The sequence below is a fragment of the Staurois parvus genome, unplaced genomic scaffold, assembly GCF_062004578.1.
Source record: "Staurois parvus isolate SC_StPar_1 unplaced genomic scaffold, SC_StPar_1.0 ptg000444l, whole genome shotgun sequence".
In the NCBI taxonomy this organism is placed as follows: Eukaryota; Metazoa; Chordata; class Amphibia; order Anura; family Ranidae; genus Staurois; species Staurois parvus.
The window spans coordinates 1,579,155-1,600,921 of record NW_028318240.1 but is presented as its reverse complement, the minus strand read 5'-3'; the positions used below and the strand labels follow the sequence as shown (position 1 = coordinate 1,600,921).

Below are 21,767 nucleotides of genomic sequence, written 5' to 3'. Positions count from 1 at the left end.
TGCATCTATTATATTTTGACATCTGGCCCCGTTGGCTGTCAAAATACTTAAACAGTGCCCGCAGCTGTGGGGGGAACCGCAGTGCACCCAAATGTGTTGGATACCCACAGCAGCCAGGGATCAGCAACACCTGCAACAACGATATAGGCCACACTGCCTGATATACAGAGAGCAAATAAAAGTAGACTCTGCAGTCTATACGAAATACAATCATGGAAATGCAATCATACAATCATCGAAATACAATCATGCAGCTGATTGGATGGGCCAGCAAATTTACGCCTGGCTCCTTCATTTTTCAATTGAGGGTAGTCAGGCGGGAGGCGGCCAACAGGGCCACCCACTGAAAAACGTTTGGCCACTGGGCTCATCAGGAACTTTTACTAAATTACTATTGACTCTTCTGCAGCTGTGCATGGTAGCCAGTCAGCTTCTAACTTCAGCTTCTTCAATTAAGCTTTGCCAATAAAACCTGAAAGCTGATTGGTTTCTATGCAGAACTGCACCAGATTTTGCACTCTCCAGTTTTAGTAAATAACCCCCTATATGTCCAGCTCAACACCAAGGACATCTGCATTGTGATGTGGCATTCTGTGCATTAATGCGCATTGCTGTAAGACAGCCCATTCATTTCTAAAGGGCTGTCAATGTACCATGATCCAGGTGTTAAAGGAAATGCAGCATTTTTTTTATACAGTGTACCACAGCACATAGATAATTCACTGGCTAGGTGCATAGGGGTGTCATCCAAACTGAATGGCATAACATCAACAAGCATTGCGATAACGCAGGGTAAAATGCATTATAAAACACACAGTTCTGAATACAGCCTAATTTTATGTAAAATTGATAGACACATTAGTCTAATGTTTAACATTTCCATGATTGTATTTCATATAGACTGCAGAGTCGACTTTTATTTGCTCTCTGTATATCGGGCAGTGTGGCCTATATCGTTGTTGCAGGTGTTGCTGATCCCTGGCTGCTGTGGGTATCCAACACATTTGGATGCACTGTGGTTCCTCCTACAATATATTACCAGTACGTCCCAGTCTTCTTGAGATAAAACTGCCTTTATAAGTGTGTAGCACTACCCCATTAGGACTCAGTGAGTTATTTTCGGGTTCCCTTTCGCTCTGAGCCACTCTCTGAAAGCCCAACCCCTGTTGCCACCACAGTACTCTTCTGACCAGAGTAAATTATCACTAGAAAATAGACTCACACACAGACTGGAGTGAACCGATATGATGTTTATATTAAACTTGGATGTAAGCTTAGTCAAACAGGAAAAAGTGGTATATGTGTGCGTAATGACAATTACTGTTCATAGTAACTCTAAGCAAAGAAAAGAAAACATACAGTAAAATCTCAATCAGTGTTGGCAGGCCTGCTATTCAGAAGTTAATCCAAAACCTCAAACCTGAGGTGCTTCTAGTCCCCGCTGAGCAAGGAAAACTATCAAAGATGGAACTAGCTCACTTTGGGCCCTCGGGATCTGATGGTAAGGTTTAAACCTGAAATAGAAAGGAGCTCCTTTAAGTAGGGTAGTCAACGTCCCTTTAAATGCAGTGAGGAATCTGTTGTGCGCTTGCTGGGACCCAGTTGGTACACCACAATGACTTTTTAAGTCAGAAAAGATTATTATTATTATTATTATTATTATTAATAATTATTATTATAAGAGGAAAAGATGAATGTTGTAGTCCCTCAAAGGATTAATACAAGGGAAGCAAAATGAAGAACAGATACTATCCCTTTAAGTTGCACGTAACTTGGGTGGTGTTTCTTTAGTGCACTAAGCAGGTTGCAAACTTTAGGCACAAAGGTTTCAGTAGTTGGCAGAAGCACTTGCTGGCAAAGGGCAACTCCGCTCTGGGCTGCAGTAATTAACAGCAATGGTGGTAGATGTTCCTTTAAGACGGTGGGCTGATGGTTAAGGGAACAGGGAGGTGATTTGGCCTGCAGAAGGCGTCTACTGCGGTCAGCTCTGATGATTGAACTAGGCTGCAAATGTGTTCAACAGTAGTGGCCAAGGAACTAGGCCGCAACGTGTTATCTACTGTATATGCAATGTCCACAACTGTGTGCAGGAAAGTGACCGATTGGAAAGGAATGTCAATGTTCACTTGTTTGACTGGTGTATGGGATTCTCTCACCCAATCTGTGGCTTCCAGCAGGTTCTGGCCGTCTCTCTCTCTCAATGGATAAGGGCTCCTAACGGTTCTCTGATCCCCACTGCAGCTCTCAGTCCGGTCACAGCACTCTGAGTTGCCTGCCGACAGGTTGTCTCTCTCTGTCTTTAGGCTGGCGATGCTGGTGATCAGCGACCCCTCCTGGCTCCTCTCCTGTCTCCCTCTGCGGCCTGGACCAGTACTCTGGCAGCCTACACAGCTCTCTCCACTTCTACCCTCCAGCTCTTTTCCCTCTCCCTTCCTGTTCCTGGGCTTCTACATTTATATGCCTCTGCCCACACTCCAGTTCTTCAGGGAAAAGTGTAGTCCCCCCAATCAGCAGTCTTCTAACAAAGTCCTGCAGTTCAGCCTACAAGATCCATAAAGCTTTTACCACAGTGTTTGTCACAGACTTGCCGGACATTGCCACCCTGTGTCTCTTTTAGCATCCTGCAGTCTGAATATTAGCAAGGTGTTACCCTGGTGTAAACCAGGCATATCACACTAAAGATGCATCATTTATGCAATCTGCCTGATCTACACAAAAAAGCAGGTTGCATGTCAAAAAGACTGCAACATCTGATCAAGGTCTGTTGATCTTGGTGCCATCCACTCACTGTTGCAGCACCCAGTACTGTGGGTATCCTGGCATGGTTTTGTGTGCAGTGGAGATGTGTGTACCCCTGGAAGGGCCGCTGAATTTTACTGGTTCTTTTACAAGCAATACAGAGGCCACCAGTCACACAAGTAACAGCTCATTCACTCTGGCTTTAATAAACTGTCTAGGGGTTGCTTTTTGTAATTTATTGCTTGTAGAACTTGGAACAGGAGAGTGATAGAGGCAAGGAATATTCCGAAATGGCTAGTTACATCAATGAGAAGACAGTCTAAACCCTCACAGCTGGGGACCATGAGGTATCTTTTTGAACAGTCTCAAAGCTTCACAGCTGAGGACCTTGAGGCAAGTCTCTTTGACATCTGGTTACCCTGCACAATTGCACAACTGTAGGTACCCAGTGCACTTCAGAAACACTGCATTGTATAGGAGGGTATTCTTCATTATACTCACAGCCCAGGATTCTGCTAAGAATGGGTGAATGGCCAATATCTGAGACCCTGTGAGAGCAGTCTTAGTCCACTCTACCTCTGGCACTTATATCCCAAAAGAAAACCATCACCAAGAATCAACTCAGGGTCATTACTGAGTCCCCAGGTCAGCTGCCAACTTTCAGCTTCCTCAGGATTTGATCCAGTGAGTGAGACAGTCCTTCTTTAGACCAGATGCCTTTGGTGAAGTCTTGTAGTTAGGTCTAGATCACTTCAAAGTCATAGCTCTGCTACTGCTGAGACTTCACAAAACAGCAACACAGTCCACAGGCTGCCTCAGAAGCAACACCCCCTGAGGCTTGGAACTCTCCATACTAGGGAAAGCCAATCTCTTCAGGGCTCCATACTATTGATCAGCTTCCCAGCCACCATCTGATCAATATTCAAGCTGGTGATTGGATTCTCCCTCCCTATATTCTAGAAACTTCTTCGAGAGGCAGGAGGAAGCAGACTCCCAACCTGTGAAACCCTGAACAGACCAGCCCAAACAATCACTGTTAACTACAAAAAGAGCCAACAATTAACTTTACCTAGCATCCTACTCTAGGGGGGTGCTGCATGTGGTTCCTCCCACTAGCCCGTACATCCTGTAGTGTTGTATAGAATTAAATATGTTCTGTTTATTCCCAGTGACTACAAAATGACAACTGCACATTAAAAAACATAATCCATTCCTAGTTTCTCTTCAAGCACTTACAAGAACTTTCAACTCCTGGATGTCCGATTGGGTGTTTATAACAATTACAGTTGTGCCCGTTGTGCTGGTTTTAGAACATGTATCATCTACCGTACAAATCTCAACACCTGGGGCAGGGGAGCCATCAGGGTTCTGCAGCAAAATCTGGAAAAGAAGAAAAAATCTATAAGAGCACAGGTTCTTTTACACATGAGCAGTTGAGGTCCATGAGCACCACATGAAAACTGCATATGCATATTTTATTCAATGGCTGTTTTGGTCTTTGCGGTTGTTAGTAGTGAGGTTGGAGAGCTTCCACATATTTTAGACATATACTGAAAAAAAGGAGCAGTAAATGATGATTATTATTTGCAGGTGGGAAATGGAGCTCACATACTGTATATAGTAACTAAATATGATAGCCCACGAACATTGATTAAAGTACAGGACTGTGCTATGTCTCAGTGTCAAAGGGGTTTGGTGTCACTCAGGGTTCTTTCCCGTGTGAATTGAGTCTCGCAGTTATCTCCAGGATTGTTAAATTCTGGTATGGGTTCTTGAGCCTAGAGGCTTTGTAGAGTCTTGTGTGGGAAGAAGCCCCCAACTCTAGGTCCAGATTTTGATGATGACCATTGCCTATTGATTGTGCAAGTGTGGACAGACCTTATGGTATGGGAGCGGAGTAGATTTCAGTGCTCCACCTTCCTGAGGAGACCACTGTGCTGCCCATGAGCCCATGAGGCCGTTTTTTTCTGCCAAAATGAGTCTGCTCCTTGAACGCACTGGCGCTGGATTTTTTTTCCTGCTGGTAAACATGTAAGTCGAGCCTCGCAGTTTTTTCCAAGATTGTTAAATCCTGCTATGGGTTCTTGAGCCTAGAGGCTTTGTAGAGTCTTGTGTGGGAAGAAGCCCCCAACTCTAGGTCCAGATTTTGATGATGACCATTGCCTATTGATTGTGCAAGTGTGGACAGACCTTATGGTATGGGAGCTGAGTAGATTTCAGGGCTCCACCTTCTTGAGGAGACCACTGTGCTTCCCATGAGCAGCAGGTTCATGGACAGGCCAGGAGTGTCTGACTTACTTCACTGACCAGGCTAACACCTGGGAGTTACAGTTGTTGCTGGACCATTGTGTGAATACTGTCATGTACTGGCTGGAGAGATTGCAATAGGGTGGTGTAGCCTGAATGAGGCTGTTTTATAGCTAGGAGGCTGTAGTTTTGTGGTAGACACTGTGATTCTGAAACCCCTGCATAGAAAATCTGAGTAAAAGGAAATTTACTTTTAAATAAAAATGAACAAAGAAAGCCCTTAACCACTTACCGGGTACTTTCACCCCTTTCTGCCCAGGCAGTTTTCAGCATTGTCACATTTTGGCCTCATGCTCTCAGGATGTTTTAAATACGCTCCTCCTTTTGACAGCAGCGTTTTGGCTGGAAAAACATCTGACGCTTGTCAAAGTATCTAATGCTTTTACAAGTGTTTAGGCATGTTTACAAGCGCCGAGCACTTGAGCGTTAATTCATTTCATTGGGGTTTTCATGTCTAAAGTGTTTTTTCTGCCAAAATGAGGCTGCTCCTTGAACGCACTGGCGCTGGATTTTCTTTTCCTGCTAGTAAACGTGTAAGTCGAGCCTTGCAGTTTTTTCCAAGATTGTTAAATCCTGGTATGGGTTCTTGAGCCTAGAGGCTTTGTAGAGTTTTGTGTTGGAAGAAGCCCCCAACTCTAGGTTCAAATTTTGATGATGACCAGTGCCTATTGATTGGGCAAGTGTGGACAGACCTTATGGTATGGGAGCTGAGTAGATTTCAGGGCTCCACCTTCTTGAGGAGACCACTGTGCTGCCCATGAGCAGCAGGTTCATGGACAGTGTCTGACTTACTTCACTGACCAGGCCAACACCTGGGAGATACAGTTGTTGCTGGAAGATTGTGTGAATGCTGTAATGTTCTGGCTGGAGAGATTGCGATAGGCTGATGTAGCCCAGGACGTTTTAAATACTCTCCTCCTTTTGACAGCAGTATTTTGGCTGGAAAAACATCTGACGCTTGTCAAAGTGTCTAACGCATAAAGCGTTTTTTTCTGTCAAAATGCGGCTGCTCCTGAACGCACTGGCCTCGTTTTTTTTTTTTTACCTGCTAGTAAACACTACTGCTACTAAAAGCTTCTAAAAGTCTATGTGTGTATGGACACATAGGATAACATGGCCATTAGATGAAGTAAAAAAAAAATGCCTGACGCCCCTAAAGGTGACTGCAAAAGCATATGTACATGAGGCCTTTAAATGACAATTACTCAGTCATGCAAAACTGTACCTAACTGAAATTGTTTTTGAGACAGATGGAGCTTTCTTTTGTTGGTATTTAAGCACCACTGGGGTTTTTATTTTTTGCTAAATAAATGAATAAAGACCAAAAATTTAAAAAAAAAATGTTGGAGAGTGGTCTGTATCTTTAAAATGTAACTAAAGGCAAAACTTTTTTTAGTGCTAAATAGATTAGGGAGGGACAAAAAAACCTGTTAGGTATGTATTGCTGTCTGTGATCCTGTTAAGAAGATTCACCCTCTCTATTTGCCCTGTGTACTGCTAACATCATGAATGAAAGTGAAAGAAAATCCCAAATTTTAGGTTGTCCCTAGAACAGAAATTGGGAGGAAATCATCTAATGGGAACACTAGACCTGGGGACAGCCAAGGATTCCCTCATTTGAGGGATTTTCTCTCACCTGTTTTGGCTGTTTACAGAAACTGAAGGGAAACCTCTCCAATGGGACAGATGTCCAAAAAAGGGAAACCTCTCCAATGGGACAGATGTCCAAAACAGGGAAACCTCTCCAATGGGACAGATGTCCAAAACAGGGAAACCTCTCCAATGGGACAGATGTCCAAAAAAGGGAAACCTCTCCAATGGGACAGATGTCCAAAAAAGGGAAACCTCTCCAATGGGACAGATGTCCAAAAAAGGGAAACCTCTCCAATGGGACAGATGTCCAAAAAAGGGAAACCTCTCCAATGGGACAGATGTCCAAAACAGGGAAACCTCTCCAATGGAACAGATGTCCAAAAAAGGGAAACCTCTCCAATGGGACAGATGTCCAAAAAAGGGAAACCTCTCCAATGGGACAGATGTCCAAAACAGGGAAACCTCTCCAATGGGACAGATGTCCAAAAAAGGGAAACCTCTCCAATGGGACAGATGTCCAAAAAAGGGAAACCTCTCCAATGGGACAGATGTCCAAAAAAGGGAAACCTCTCCAATGGGACAGATGTCCAAAAAAGGGAAACCTCTCCAATGGGACAGATGTCCAAAACAGGGAAACCTCTCCAATGGGACAGATGTCCAAAACAGGGAAACCTCTCCAATGGGACAGATGTCCAAAAAAGGGAAACCTCTCCAATGGGACAGATGTCCAAAAAAGGGAAACCTTTCCAATGGGACAGATGGCCCATAAAACTGACAAGGGCTATTACTATTCCTTATTCTGTGCAAATAGAGTTTTAGTTCTAGTTTAAAAGCTTCACAATCATTTAACTATAAACAGAATGGGCTGGCTAAACCAAATTTGCTATTTTAAATGGAGTTGACCCCTGGCTTCTTACAGTATACATATGACCTAAATACCCCAGTAGTGACATCTCCCTGCCATAATTCTAGACTCTGTTCCCATCTTTTTTGGAACTTTGGGTGTTCCACCCACCTTTGTGTATTACAACTTCTCCTGTTACATATAAAATACAACAGGAAGAGTGGGAGCCCCTCATAACAAGCATAGCTGGTGTGGAGACTCAGAGCCTCAGCACAGAGATCTCACCAATAAAGTCTCCAAGAGATAGAAGAAACTGTAAGGTGGGTAAATTATCCAACACACACAACATCCTGAAATATCAGTTCTGCAACCTATTGTCCCGAATTAAAGTAAAATGTGTTGAGAGTATAGCAGAAAGACATTCTTGCTCCTGATATTTATGCAGGAATCAATGTAGAAGTGAAAGCCCCTTAAGGTTTAAAAGTTTGGTTCACCAAAACTTTTTTGGGGTGAAAGTCGGTGACTAACTCAACCACTGGCTTTTTATATCTTGGCATGACTATACAGTAGTGGCAAGATCTATCTGCCAGTGTCTCACTTTGCTACCCTCTACCATGGTGTTTCACACCTCTTACTGCATCACTGGGACTCTTGCCACATTCCCTGTAAAATAAAATAAATGCACCATCTGCAAGAATTAGCAAGTGTAAGCCCTTCTCGTACTGGCCACAGTAGGTGTTGGCCAACCTTACCCTGGCCAGATAGGGCATTGAAGGCTTGAAGTACTTGGAGGTCTTGATGAAAAGCATTTTGAATGCGGTGTTTACCACTGGAATTCCAGTCTTCTCTGCTTCCACCATATCACTGCCTGGAAGACACAAGAAAGGGTTAGAGTCCATCTTTTTTGCTGATACTCCAGACCAATACTGAGTGTTTTCCTACCTGCGTTGGTCAACACGGTTGCTGTGACATAAATAGACTTTCCAATGAGGAGGGATGGGTCAAAGTATCGTTTGGTGATCATGTATCTTTCCAGTTTCACTTCTGCTTTCCCATTTATAAGCTGGAAATATAAAATGTCTGCATTCATGGTCTTGTAAATACTGTATACTTTTATAGTTTGTAGATATTTGGTTATGTAGGTGGGGGTGCACCTATACTTTGGTTAAAGGAAGGTTATGACTGATCCGGTTGAAGAGGATTGTAGAGAGTATAAAAATGGTGCTTCACACCTTTTTTCAGAAACACCCTGTATCTCCAGACACATCCAGCTGGTGTGTAGCTGGGTCCTAATCAGTGTACTCAAGAATTGGGTAAACACAGATGGATACTCATCATGTTTCACATGCATTGTTGTTTGTTTGCCTTTAAATAATATTGTCCCTTCCTCACTACATAGCAGGAGATGCTCTGTATAGCTAGTTCCTCACTCATTTCAGTGTGTCTTTAGTTTCTTTTTGGAGCACATGTAATTGTGGGAACTATACATATTTAAATTTTTTGTTTACATATCTGATCATCATCTGTGAAGATCTACACAAGTTTTGGATTAAAGCTTTCTATGATCTGCAAGATATCATTTGGATCGAGTCACTGTCTGCTAAATCTACTGAGACTGTAATGTACAGCTATCCCGCCACAACTGGATCAGTCATAGAGTTCAGACTGGCAGTGCTTAGAGTGGAGAGGCAGAACAATAATTAAACTTTGTTTATATTGTAGAAATTGAATAAACACAGAAATAAATCAGTTTACAGCAATAGTGCTACATATGTTGCAGGCCATGCACTTTTTCAAACAGAAGCTGGCAATGTTTATCCAAAAGGAACAATTACAACAGTAATTTATCAGGCCTTAACCACAAGGCACTTTACAATATAAAATGTCAGACACTTACTGTACATATCACATAACCCCAGATGAGCACTTTCCTTAGAGCAGGCTATGAAATTGCTTGTTCACACAGGTGCCAATAAGAGACTTTTCCTCCTTGAGGTATCTCTCCCTAATGCTATTCCTATATTCTCTCTAACCAGTGAGGACTCTGTCCCTACCTTATTGCCACACTGCGAGCGCCTCAAATGAAGCAGAATCTCCCATGTTACGCCTATGTTACTAGTCAAGATGGCCTCCCAAATTTTGTACGATTTCCATATCCAATAGGATTGCCGTTCTTCCCAAGATTGCTGCCTGGAGCCCATAGCAGGGGGATATTTAGTCCTCAGTGGCCTGAAGAAATGGACCACACCTGTCTACAAATGGTTGTTTATTGGTCTTTTTTCAGATACTTTCAAGTTCAGTCCACTTGCATCACTCTGAAAATTTATTAACAGCTGCAGCTGACCTGCTGTTGCATTCCTATTGACTTGCATGGGGAGTGAAGCAGTTCTGATACAAACTAAAGCTGATGCACATAGACCCTCTTATATGCATGGGCTTTAGCTGTTGTAAGAGCAGTGTGCACAAGCATTTGCAGAGCTTTAGACAACTTTGTCGAAGCCTTTAAAGTACCATTTAGCTTTGGTTTGGCAATGTTAAACACAGATCTTAATATACCAGTAAGTACTTACTGTTACTTTAACCACTTGAAATCTGGGGCATTTTTTACATTTTTCCCACATTTTACAATCTGCATTTTTGCTAGAACATTACCCAGAACCAACAAACAATTATATTTTTCTGAAGGTAGAGGCCCTGTAGAATAAAATAGTGGCAGATGCAGTTTTTTATGTCTTACGATAAATTAATTTTAGTGCACAAAGACGCAATATAAGACCCGATTTTTTGGTAACATATAAATAAGGGGGTTGTGTCGAGTAAATAGATACCAAACATTTCAAGCCTTAAAAATTTCAGGTGCCTGTAAAATGGAGAAAAACTACAGTATTCAAAATTGTCCGTAGGCGATGCTTTAACCACTTCTCGTCCGGCCGCTGTTTATAAACGGCAGGGCGGTGGCACTCCAGGGGCGAGTTGCCGTTCCTAAACGGCACCCGCATTTTCAAGCTGTGCGCGCTCCCAGGGAGCGCGCAGCACCGCGATCCAGTGCCCGCTGTGTCATCCGGACACAGTGGAACACCGATCGTCAGACAGGACCCCTGTGTGAGGTCCAGATCATGTGATCACTGATTGGCCAATCAGTGATCACATGCAGAGTAGTAAGCAAGATGTCACTTCTGACATCATTGCTTAATACGTGTGAAATCTTTGAATGATCACAGAGGTCACATGGCACGATGCTATTCACAACAGCCTTGTACCATGTGACAAGATGTGACCAATCACAGCTCACACAGCATTTCTCAATGGCTCCAAGAATGCAGCCAGAGAGAAGGAGAAATGATTGCTTTTACATCCTTTATGGGTGTTAAAGCAATCAGTGTAAAAAAAAAAAAAAATCTTCATCACCCCCCACAAGTAGTACATTGTCACCATGGTGACACTGTACTGCCAGGGTGACAGCATGTAAAAAAAAAACCATATATAATAATATAAAAACATAAAATAAAAATGTAAAAAAAAGTTTTTTAAATTCTAATTTTTGGTTAAAAGCTGATTTGGGTTATTTTTTTTTTTACTAAAAAGATAACTGAATACATTTTGGCCAAGATTTATGATGAAATATTATTTATTTGCAAACTTTTATAGGAAAAACGCTTCTTTTCAAAATTTTTGGACTTTTTCATTTATATAGCAAAAAAAATAAAAATCCCAGCGGTGAATAAATACCACCAAAAGAAAGCTGTATCTGTCTCAAAAAAATGCTAAAAAAATTCATATGGGCACAGCGTTGCATGACCGTGCAATTATCATTCAAAGTGTGATAGCGCTGAAAACTGAAAATTGGCCTGGACAGGAAAGGGGTAAAAGTGTCCGGACTGGAAGTGGTTAAAAGCCTTTACAGGTTATCAATATAAGCTGGTCATAGATGGTTCGAATCTCGGCTGGTTCAACAGGGACTGGCCAAGATTCGAACAATGTATGGGCAGCCTGAATGTACCCAAGTTGATCAATCGATCGACTTGGGTACAACCAGCCTCTCCGATTTTACATGCGATCATTGCTAACAGCTATTATAGCCACTAACAGTAATCACTGTGTTCTCCTGGCAGGGATGCCTCCCCCTGGCCCTCCGCTGGGAGGACACAATGGCTTCATGGAAGGGCCGGATTTAGTGTTACCCTCTAATTACTGTTCTCACTCCAATGTTCACAGCAATACTTCACATCTGTGATGGAATTGATGTCTATGTACATGTGTGCCCTTTGCTTGTGTTTGAATTTATTTGTGTGATTTGGGTGACAGGGGTGCTGTTGATTTTCTTTAAAACTATTTTTATTTATTTTATTATAATTAAATTTTTTAACACTTTTGTTTTAAATTTTTTATTGCATAGAAACCCTTCTGCATAGAAACCAATCAGCTTCTAACCTCAGCTTGTTCAATGAAGCTTTGGCAATGAAACCTGGAAGCTGATTGGTTTCTATGCAGAAGGGAGTCTGATTTTGGACTCTCCAGCTTTAGTAAATAAACCCCCCAGTGTCTCCCCTGCTTGCCATTGCAGCTAATCATATACAGATCTTGCTTGAGCAGCTGCTTCCTTGGCCACAGCTGCAAGGAAATGCATGAACTGAAACCATAAGAGATGAAATGCTCGTCACTTCCAGGTTCATCCATCACAGAGGACATAGGTGAATGGATGTTTCTGGATCTACCCCCGCTCTGTATCCAAAAGAGAGTTTCCAGGGTCTCGAGCTCTCCGAAAAAATGGAAGGGCCTGGGGACCACTGCAGTTTGCATTGGGGGAGGGTAAGGCACCACATTCTGAGCGATGTGCACGCTCCGATTTCCTTCATGGCAAGAGGAAGCTGTGTTTTGTACAGCTCAGGAAAATGCAACTCTTTCCCATTCTCTTGGCAATCTACTTTCTGGGGAATGTAGTTATTATTATTATTATTATTATATTATATTGCTTTTGACTACACAGAGAAGCGCAGTGTTGCCTGACTCGGTCTATTGAAATCTTCCCACTCAGCAGCTCCCTCTTCTTGCTAATATATCTGTTAACCAGATCTGCATCACAGGGCAACAGATACAGATACAGAGAGCAGCTGCAGCCAGTGTTTCTCTCACTCTCATTCTCACTTACATCTGTATTCAACATTTTTTCCAGTAACTAGAAATTACTCTATACTTTGTCTGAACTAATTGTTAGCAATTGGATCAGAACTGTTTTTTTTTTTTTTTACTATTTTGGTTGAAATAGGAATAGGGTCTTTTACCACTGACGGACACCCTGGAAGGAGATGACAACTCCATCACTAGCACAGCTGTTTCCATAATTCTTTGCAGAGTCCTTACAAATTCCTAAATTTGGTATCATCAGTCCACTGGTGAAGTCGTAGTGTGACTATGTGGGATAGCCGGGGTAGTCATTGTCGTAGCAGAGAAAAAGAGAGATCTCTGAACATCAGTGGAGAACAGATGAGGGCTCTATGGACCTCATGTTTCTCTTCACTGACCTCTCTCCCTCCCAAAATGACGGAATTTATCCTGATTAGAGTTTCTCTTGGCCATATCCTATAACACATGGACATCTTCTTGACTGTACTTTCTGAGCCATAGGTGTTCATTGTTCTTACTGTAATGTTGGTGAGAGAGTCAGGAAAACTCTTCTTCTCATTATTATCAATCGCTCCGAACATGACATATCCAGAACCATCCACTGGCTTCCCATGCAGAAAACTGGAATATGTAGAAATTGTTAGACACTGATTTGTAGCAAAATTAGAAATTACAGGGTGTGAAAAAATTATATTACACTGATGGGGGTACTTACAACAGTCAGCTTTTATTCATATGGTTTAAGTCCATGTAAAACTAAATGTTCATGGAAACCTACACTGACCACAGGGTGACAACGCTGCTGTATGATTTAACTACGGAACAAACGGCATTGTCACTTTGGTACAGAAAGTTTAAAAATATTGGATCTACTGGCAGGAACAATAGGTAATAAAACTTTGTTATAGGGTAGATTTAGAAAAACAAACACGGCTGTATTACTGCTAGTCTCCCAACAACCTATCCAAGAGGCTCTGGAACTTTAAAGTGTATTGGTTTGATAATACAGAGTGTTCTGCCTCCAGCAGGGAAGTTTACTATGCTTTTCCTGCTGGCAATATTAAATTTGGCCACTAGATGGAGCTCAGGAATAAATTTACTGTTTTACAGTAACTAGAGACTGTTTAACCTTAAAAAGCCTTCATTCTATGAGAAGGAAACAGGTGCATCCTTGGAGCACAGACTCCACTTTAAAAACTGAGAGAGAGGAAAACCATCATCCCTGAAGCACATGTTGTGGACTGAACTTACATCCCCTACAGGCAGCATTGCTGGTGAGCATGGACTTTTTGCCATCTACAGCCTAATCATTTGTGTTTGTATGTTTCGTACATTGATTATATGTATTTCTTACCTGAGTTTCCCAATAGTCTCACCCACCATGTTTATTTAATAAAGCTTCAAGATTACATTCAGTCTGGCTTATTGCACAATAGACGGGTTTAGCTGCATGTTGAGTTACACACAGGGAAACGTCCAGCGAGGACAGAACATAGAGAATATATATTGTATATCAGCAAGCTCACTGTCTGGTAAGGCAGCTCAAGTACAGCAAGAATTTCCTTAGTAGGTTCTCAGAATGTGTGTCAGGAATGGACTCGCCAATGGTGGTGGGACTCACCTGCCTTGTGGGCTGCAGTACCTGGGCTAGCCAGCGGGTGCTCTCAGCAACCAGAAGCTCACTCCTGCAATCTGCCATCACCTGAGGCTGATTGCAGGAGGTGTATTTAAGGAATGGCCAGACCTGCAGTCAGTGCCTTGTTGTACTGTTTCACTTGGCCCCGGTATCCTGATTCTGCTTGCTTCTATCCTGATTATGCACGAACTCTGCCTGTACTGACCTCGGCTAGTCCTGACCACTCTCCTGTCTGCTCCTGGTACCTTGTTTCCCGTTTGCTACCGACCCGGTCTGCCCGACTACGTTTAGTATTGTATGTATGGTTGTTTTTTGGAGGTTTGGTTTGTTGCACTGTGTTATGTTTTGCACTGCGTTTATGTATTGTTAGTCCTTAATAAACTGTATTGTTTATACTATACCGGAAGCCTGCGTTTCCCTGTGTCAGTCCAAACATTTCTGGTCATACCCAGATTCCTGACATTGTGACTCAATGTGTAAAAACACAAAGGAGCACCAAACCAAATGGTGGAAGAGTCCAAGTATTTTTAATGTTCCACTTTAAGCTGTTAGTCTTCTTTAGATTCTCCTTACATTCTAAAGGAGATTCTACAGACTTTGTAAGATGTATGGGCAAAAAATTATGAAAGAAGGTTCTCACTTTGCTGCAATGGTCACGGTGAAGTCATTGTCATCCACGTAGTAGTGATTCTGAGGAGTCTCCAGCAAGACTTCAAAACTTGGCAGAACTATGAACAAGAGAATATATGCATATTTCAACAACTTGACATTCAATACTTATCTCACAGAACACATCTGGATATTAATATGTATAAGTAATAACACCAGAGATTGTTGCTCCAGGAAATATCCAATTATCTTGTGGAATCAGGAAATAATTCCCCCGGCTCCCTATGAGCAAATAGAGCCATACAGGGGTGAGTTCCAGTAATCGTCCCCCTGTCACACCCATCTCCCTTCCTGTGCATCATACATTTCCCCTTACTGCCTGGGCCCCCCTGTTTTCCCCCACCTCCTCAGTGCTGCCAGCTTCCCTCCTCTCCTCACTGGCATCTGCAAGCACACAATAGGATCCTTCAGAATGGGAGAAGGGTCTGGTAAATATGTCACATACTTCCTTTACTGTATGAATACAATGAATGATCAGTACTGATCACTCACTGTGTTCATTCATAGCTAAAGCATACTAAACTGTTTTTTTTTGGGGGGGGGGGCTGTCAAGTTGGCTGTATGGGCCCCTTGGTTTCTAACAGCAGCCCTGGGCATGGAAGCCAAGTCACTATCTCACATGAACTTGGATGATAGGAAGAATGAAAGATCAGACCGGCCAATGCAATTTTTAAAGAACATATGGCAAGTGCCTAGGCAAGTGGCCTGCTGAGCTTGGGTCTGCATTTCTCTAGAAAAGATATAAGACTTGCAGTTACTCTTTATATACCCAATTATTTATGAATGTTGAATGAACTGTATGTTAGAATTGAAGAACTTTTCCACTTTTACAGGTGTAGCACTACCCTCATAAGAGCTGCTGGATTTGTTTTGCGTACCCCTATGCTCTGCATGGCCAGGCAACACACATTTCCACTCTTGCACATTCAAAGTCAGTAAAGAGTCCTTCAGCTGGTTTTTAGTTGATTTTATTGAGGGGTTAACAACTTGGATGAGGTCTAGGGGTATATGGGATGCCCACAGAACTGCATACTTGAGGGCAAACTTCTCAGCAAGCTGTACAATGTACAAAATGTGGATCCACAAAAAAATAGGACTGTCTCTGATGTCCTCTTGATGTACCTAGTCAGACCCTGGATGAATCCTCCTCTTTACCCAACTGCACTGAGGGTATCCCTGGGCAAGGGATTCCAAGATCTAGCAAGGTAGTCCCAAATTAAAACTAGTTGGGTCTTGCACCTGACCACCCTCTCCCTGTCCTGTCCTGTTAGCTTGATGGGTTGAAGCTGCTTTCAGGCCTTTTGCTGGGCTAGCCACTTCCCGGCTGACAGGTTGCCCTCCCTAGGAGACAGTGGGACAGTGGAGATCCTTCTGTCCAGCAACCAGCCTGTAGGTAAGCTCCCCTCCCTGGTGCCCCCTCCCAGGCTCCACACTCCAGCCTTCCTCTTAGTCCATCTTCCACCTGACTACCCTGCTTCTCAGGCTCTGTCCAATTTCAGGGTTGTCTTTGGTCACCATGCACAGCCTCCTGCCAAGGTCCCTCAAACATGCAGATACGGGCCTCTTCCCCTCCTCTACCCCTCTACCAGAAAGTTCTCTAAGTTTCTGGAAGGATGGGAGGGCTCCGGAAGCCCTGACCTGTAGAGTCTCCGATCCTGTGCTGAGGTAAACTCACTACCTCACTCCCAGGCTGATTCATTTCAGGCTGCTACACAGCCTCTGTCTAACAAAAATCCTATCTAGCTAACCTAGAGGACGTTAAACAGGGAAATGCCTCTTGTTGTCCTCTTGATGTTGTCCCATAGATGAACTGAACCTGAATTAGGCTGCTTAGTACATAATGCAAAGTAACCCTTCCCACTGGTGACCCTGAGAAATAATTTAATCTGCAGCAATCCTTAGCATCTGATTATAAGTTTTGGCTGGATAAACCCCTTAAAGTAGAACTATATGCAAATCTTTTTCTCTTTATTTTGGATAGAGTAAGGGATTTTTTTTGCCATCTGTGTCCAAATGGGGAGATTTCTCTTCACTTCCTGTCTCATAGCCAAAGCAGGAAATGGGAGAGAATCCCTGATAATTAAGGGAATCCCTTGGGGACTCCCAGGTCACCATAACTAGTGTCCCCATTGGGAAATTTCCCCTCTATTACTTTTCTAGGGACAACCCAAAATTTGGAGTTTTCTTTTACTTTCACTTTCAAAAATAATTGTAAACAGGACAAATAGAGAGGTTGAATATCCCTAACGGGGGGCACAAACAGCAATAAAAACCTGACAGGGGTTCTAATCCATCTCCACTCTATCCAAAACAAACATACAAACAAAAAAGGTTTTGCCTTTAGTACTTTAAAGTGGAACTTTAGTCAGAAAATGAATTCCTGCTAGATCACTTCAGGCTGGCCCAGGTATAGCTATGTAAAACATTAAAAATAAGTGCCTACTGTATACTGTTAAAATCCAGCAATACACTGGATCACCCTGCTCTGCACATCAGTTGCTCTCCATTTTTAGGCACTGTGCTGAATTTGTAGAGGCTGTTCTTATAAAGATTTACTGCTGCTCAGGGGTACTGGGCTTCAGCAAAATGGCGGACGAAGAAACAGGAACAATGCTGGAGGCAATTTACAGCACACGCTAATTTTGGGAGCATAATTATTAATGTGGAATGTATTTTCCTTACTAAAGCTCATTATTTTTTATCTTGTTGTTATGGGTAAAGTTCCACTTTAAGTAGATTTTTCTTTCAAGTAGATTTTATATGAAATGATTGATTGTCAACATATACTCACCATATTCCTTGACCTCAAACTCTGTGCTGAAGACTTCTTGAGGAGCCACGTGGAATCTGCAGGAGACTTTCCACATTCCCTCACTGCAAGAAAAACACAAGTCTGCATTGACAGGTTGGAGCAGTGACCACGTGGGCTGATTGACTGTGGCAAAATGAGGATGTTCAAAGAGAAGTAGCCCATGAGAATCAGATTTCGGCTCATGGTAAGATACATTTTTTAGTGGCCGTTGTACATCATCGCACTTTGCTTTTTGCATTCTGCTTTGTTATCTTTCTCTTTGTGTCCAGCTGATATTCATTATAAGACATAGTCCACATTTGTATTGAAATATTTAATGTATTCTCCCCTGGAGCAAAATAAATTTGGATATTTTTTATGCTGACCAAGATATTTTCAGTGGTTGTGTACATAAGCCTTTCTAAATCTTCTACCATAGAAGAACCCTTGAAATAACTTTCCAGTTTCTGGTATTCCCTGCTAATTACTATAGCCGGGGCTCATGATTTTTGTGCTAATTGGGAAAAATCCTTGACTTCCCCTTCTCCCTTTATAGATAGTTAAAAAACAAATGTGGTCCATCACTACTTATCTGAGAGAAAGAAACTGCTCATTGCTCAAGGAACCCTTAGAAACCTCTTGAGGAACCCTGATTGAGAAAGGATAGTCTCTCAATTGTGGCTCGAGGGCAGGATGTGACCCTTTTCTTGCTTTTATCCGGCCCTTAGGGCAATATTTCATCCTCACCAACAGTGAGGAATAATTTCCTCCACTGACACCAATGAAGGGGCACAATTCCTCCCAATGACAGCAAAGATGGGGCACAGTTCCAGTGACATCTATGATGGCGCATGATTCTTCCCACCCAATGACACCAATGATGGGGCACAATTCCTTTCACTGACACCAAAGATGAAGCATTGTTTACTTACCACTGATGCCAGGAGATTTTCTATTTCCAATAGCCACAGTCCAGCTCCCCTAAAGTGTGAAGGACAGTAAACTAGCCCTTTGTTTAGAAAATTTGGAGACCCCTGGTGCAAAATCTGGTGCAGCTCTGCATGGTAGCCAAATAGGCTCTAATTTCAGCTTGTTCAATTAAGCTTTGACAAAAACCTGGAAGCTGATTGGTTTCTATGAACTGGACTGTAGTGCATTTCTGCAAACTGCAAAACACATGAAACCCACATAAGTGTGAACCTAGAGTAAAAGAAGATGGCACATGATCTCAGCTGTTCAAGCAGGACCAAAGTAACCATACTTTAAATCCATTTTAAAGTCAGGACAAGTCAAGCTTCTTAAAGTGGATGTCAAGATTTTTAGCCTTCATGCATTCCATGCATGAAGGTAAAAAGACCCTCTGTGTGCAGCTCTCTCCCAGCCCCCCTAATACTCACCTAAGCTCTCGATCCAGCAATGTTCACTGGAGTCTTGGCTATCCTGGGTCTCCCTCTTCTCATTGGCTGAGACAGAAGTGGGAGCCATTGGCAGCCTCTGCTGTCAATCACCAGGTCCCGGCCGACGATTCCCCACTGGCACCCGGCGATCACCATGTACCACGGACGGTTGGAGAGACCTGTATGTAAACAATACAGTTCTCTCCCCTGTCAGCTCCAGCATGTTTCTTTGCATGGCTCTGGGCTTGCAGTGTAAAGCACACACACAGCACACAGTTAACCCTTTGATCGCCCCAGATGTTAACCCCTTCCTGCCCAGTAACATTAGTACAGTGTCAGTGCTTTTTATTAGCACCGATCACTGTATTGGTGTCACTGGGGATGTCAGTGACAGTTAGTCAGTCCACCCCCAGTGTCAGAATGCTCGCCGCAGTCGTGCTATAAGTCACTGATTTCCGCCATTAATAGTATACAAAAATAAAAATTCCAGTATATACACCACCATTTGTAAACGCTATAACTTTCACGTAAACCAATCAATTTACACGTATTGGGATTTTTTAGCAAAGACATGGAGCAGAATACATTTTGGCTGAAATTTATGATGAAATTGGATTTTTTAAATTTTTTTTACTGGATATGTAAATTAGCAAAAAGTCAAAAATTTTGTTTTTTTCTCAAAATTGGTGGGCTTTTTTTTTTAAAATAAAAAACGCAGAGCCTATCAAATACCACCAAAAGAAAGCTCTAACTGTGGGAAAAAAGGACATAAATTTCATTTGAGTGCAGTGTTGCATGACCACGCAATTGTCAGTAAAAGTAACGCAGCGCTGTATTGCAAAAAATGGCCTGGTCAGGAAGGGTGGTAAATCCTCTGGAGGGAAAGGGGTTCAACAGAGTGGTCACATCACTGATGTTTACTACTGGTACAAGAGGATCAGGGTCAGACTGACCATTTGAGCACTCGGGCACTGCCCGAGGGCCCGGGGTCAGTATGGGGCCCCATGAAATGCCCCTGGTACCTTTCATTGCCTTATTCATAGGCTTTTTTGGGTGTGGGCGAGGACACAGGGGCCACATGATCCCCTATTGCCCGGGGCCCCATGAGTTGTCAGTCCCCCCTGGAAGGGATATAATACATAGACTGCCAACATCCCTAAAGAATACAAGGAGGAGAAAAGTCCTCTTTTTTGGTGGCACAATTTACTTATATGGTAAATTTCAACAATTAAAAAAAAGATTTTTTTAAAACGATATGAAATTTTATTTTTACAATCTTAAAAAATAAACATAAAGCTACAATACATATTGCGGCAGTGTCATCAAAGATGGTATTGCAAATCTAGTCATGGTTCATGCATGGTTCGCACTTGACGTGTTTCGAGATCAACAATTATCTCTTCCTCAGAAGTTTTCAAGAAGGCATAACGTATGATTCCATGTGAGGTAAAAACCGCCAGGAAATTTAAGAACTAATTGTTATATGAACACAGCCATGGATTTCTCATATATCTCAGGCAAAAATGATGAAACAGAAATTAATAAGTAAGCTCGAAAGAGCAGGGCCCTCGAACCCCTCGTGTTTTGTTTTGTTACTGTATTGTCTCATGTTCTGTCCCCCACAATAATGTACAGCGCTGAGTAAACCTTTTGGCGCTATATAAATACTGTATAATAATAATAATAATAATAATAAAAAAGAAAAACTGAGACCAGTGGATGATAAATGCCGCCCAAACGCCTCCTGAAGGGGCCCCGCCCAAATGCACCCTCAACAAGATTACCTGCTGGTTGTTACTGATAGGGCAATGTATGAGTGAGGAGCGATGACCACAAGAAATTTGCATGAGAAAGTGTTGATGGCCTGATAAAAATCAAAAAACAGCCTGCAATGGGGCAATATACAAGGTCTATACGACGAGGCATGCTTGATGGCTGTACTAGAAGAAGCCCAGCATAGGACCAGTGTGTCCTCTGCCATGGGCTCCAGGCACCATATTGCGACAGCCTGTGCCAAATATTGTCATAGAGTTCTCATAAGTTTTTGGCAGCCATTTTAGGGCACAGATGTGTGTCACCAAAGGTCCCACCATGGGAAGTATAAATAGGGACAGGAACCCCTCTGATGAAGACAAGAAGGCTCTTTAGATAAGGAAAGGACTGGTTGGGCCAGGCAGACCCAGGATTTGCCCTGACAGTTGGGATTGGGTGGCAGGCCAGGAGAGTCAGAGAAATGTCAAATATTATAAGTTTTGTTTAAAAGGTGAAAGTCAGAAGAATTGACCATTGTTTGTATAGGTTCCCCCTGGTAAGGAACCCTTTATGCTTCAGACCTTATGAATCAATTTGATGTTCAGACTGAAAGTCTTCCGTTCTCAGAGAAAGTAGACCAAGAGAAGTCTTGGTCTTGGTCTACTTTCTCTAAGAAGGGAAGACTTTCAGTCTGAACGTCAAATTGACCTTACAGTTTTGGAAGTGAAATTGAATAACCTTCAAGGGTTACTGTACTTTTTCAGTTGCTGGGATAACAACTACTAAATAGGAACAGTCGCGTTGCGTTCTTTCCTATATATTTCCACTACCCAGTTTCTACCCGCTACATCTTGGCTCCAAACAGTCACAAGTGTACTTAGACACACAAAGCCCTTCAAATGTCACGTAGCTTTT

The 21,767-nt window shown here is 42.5% G+C and overlaps 1 protein-coding gene across 2 annotated transcripts in view; it reads right to left on the bottom strand.

Moving 5' to 3' along the window:
* LOC149453942 (complement C3-like) overlaps positions 1 to 21,767 on the bottom strand; it is a 181,863-nt gene that overhangs the window by 110,410 nt on the left and 49,686 nt on the right. For both annotated transcript variants that reach the window (XM_089688009.1, XM_089688010.1), the window contains exons 6-11: positions 17,704 to 17,786; positions 14,884 to 14,971; positions 13,126 to 13,228; positions 8,426 to 8,546; positions 8,236 to 8,351; positions 3,976 to 4,119 (exon numbers count right to left, since the gene is read on the bottom strand). In XM_089688009.1, coding sequence (XP_089544135.1) covers positions 3,976 to 4,119; positions 8,236 to 8,351; positions 8,426 to 8,546; positions 13,126 to 13,228; positions 14,884 to 14,971; positions 17,704 to 17,786 — 655 coding nt within the window. The remainder of the gene's footprint in view (positions 1 to 3,975; positions 4,120 to 8,235; positions 8,352 to 8,425; positions 8,547 to 13,125; positions 13,229 to 14,883; positions 14,972 to 17,703; positions 17,787 to 21,767) is intronic.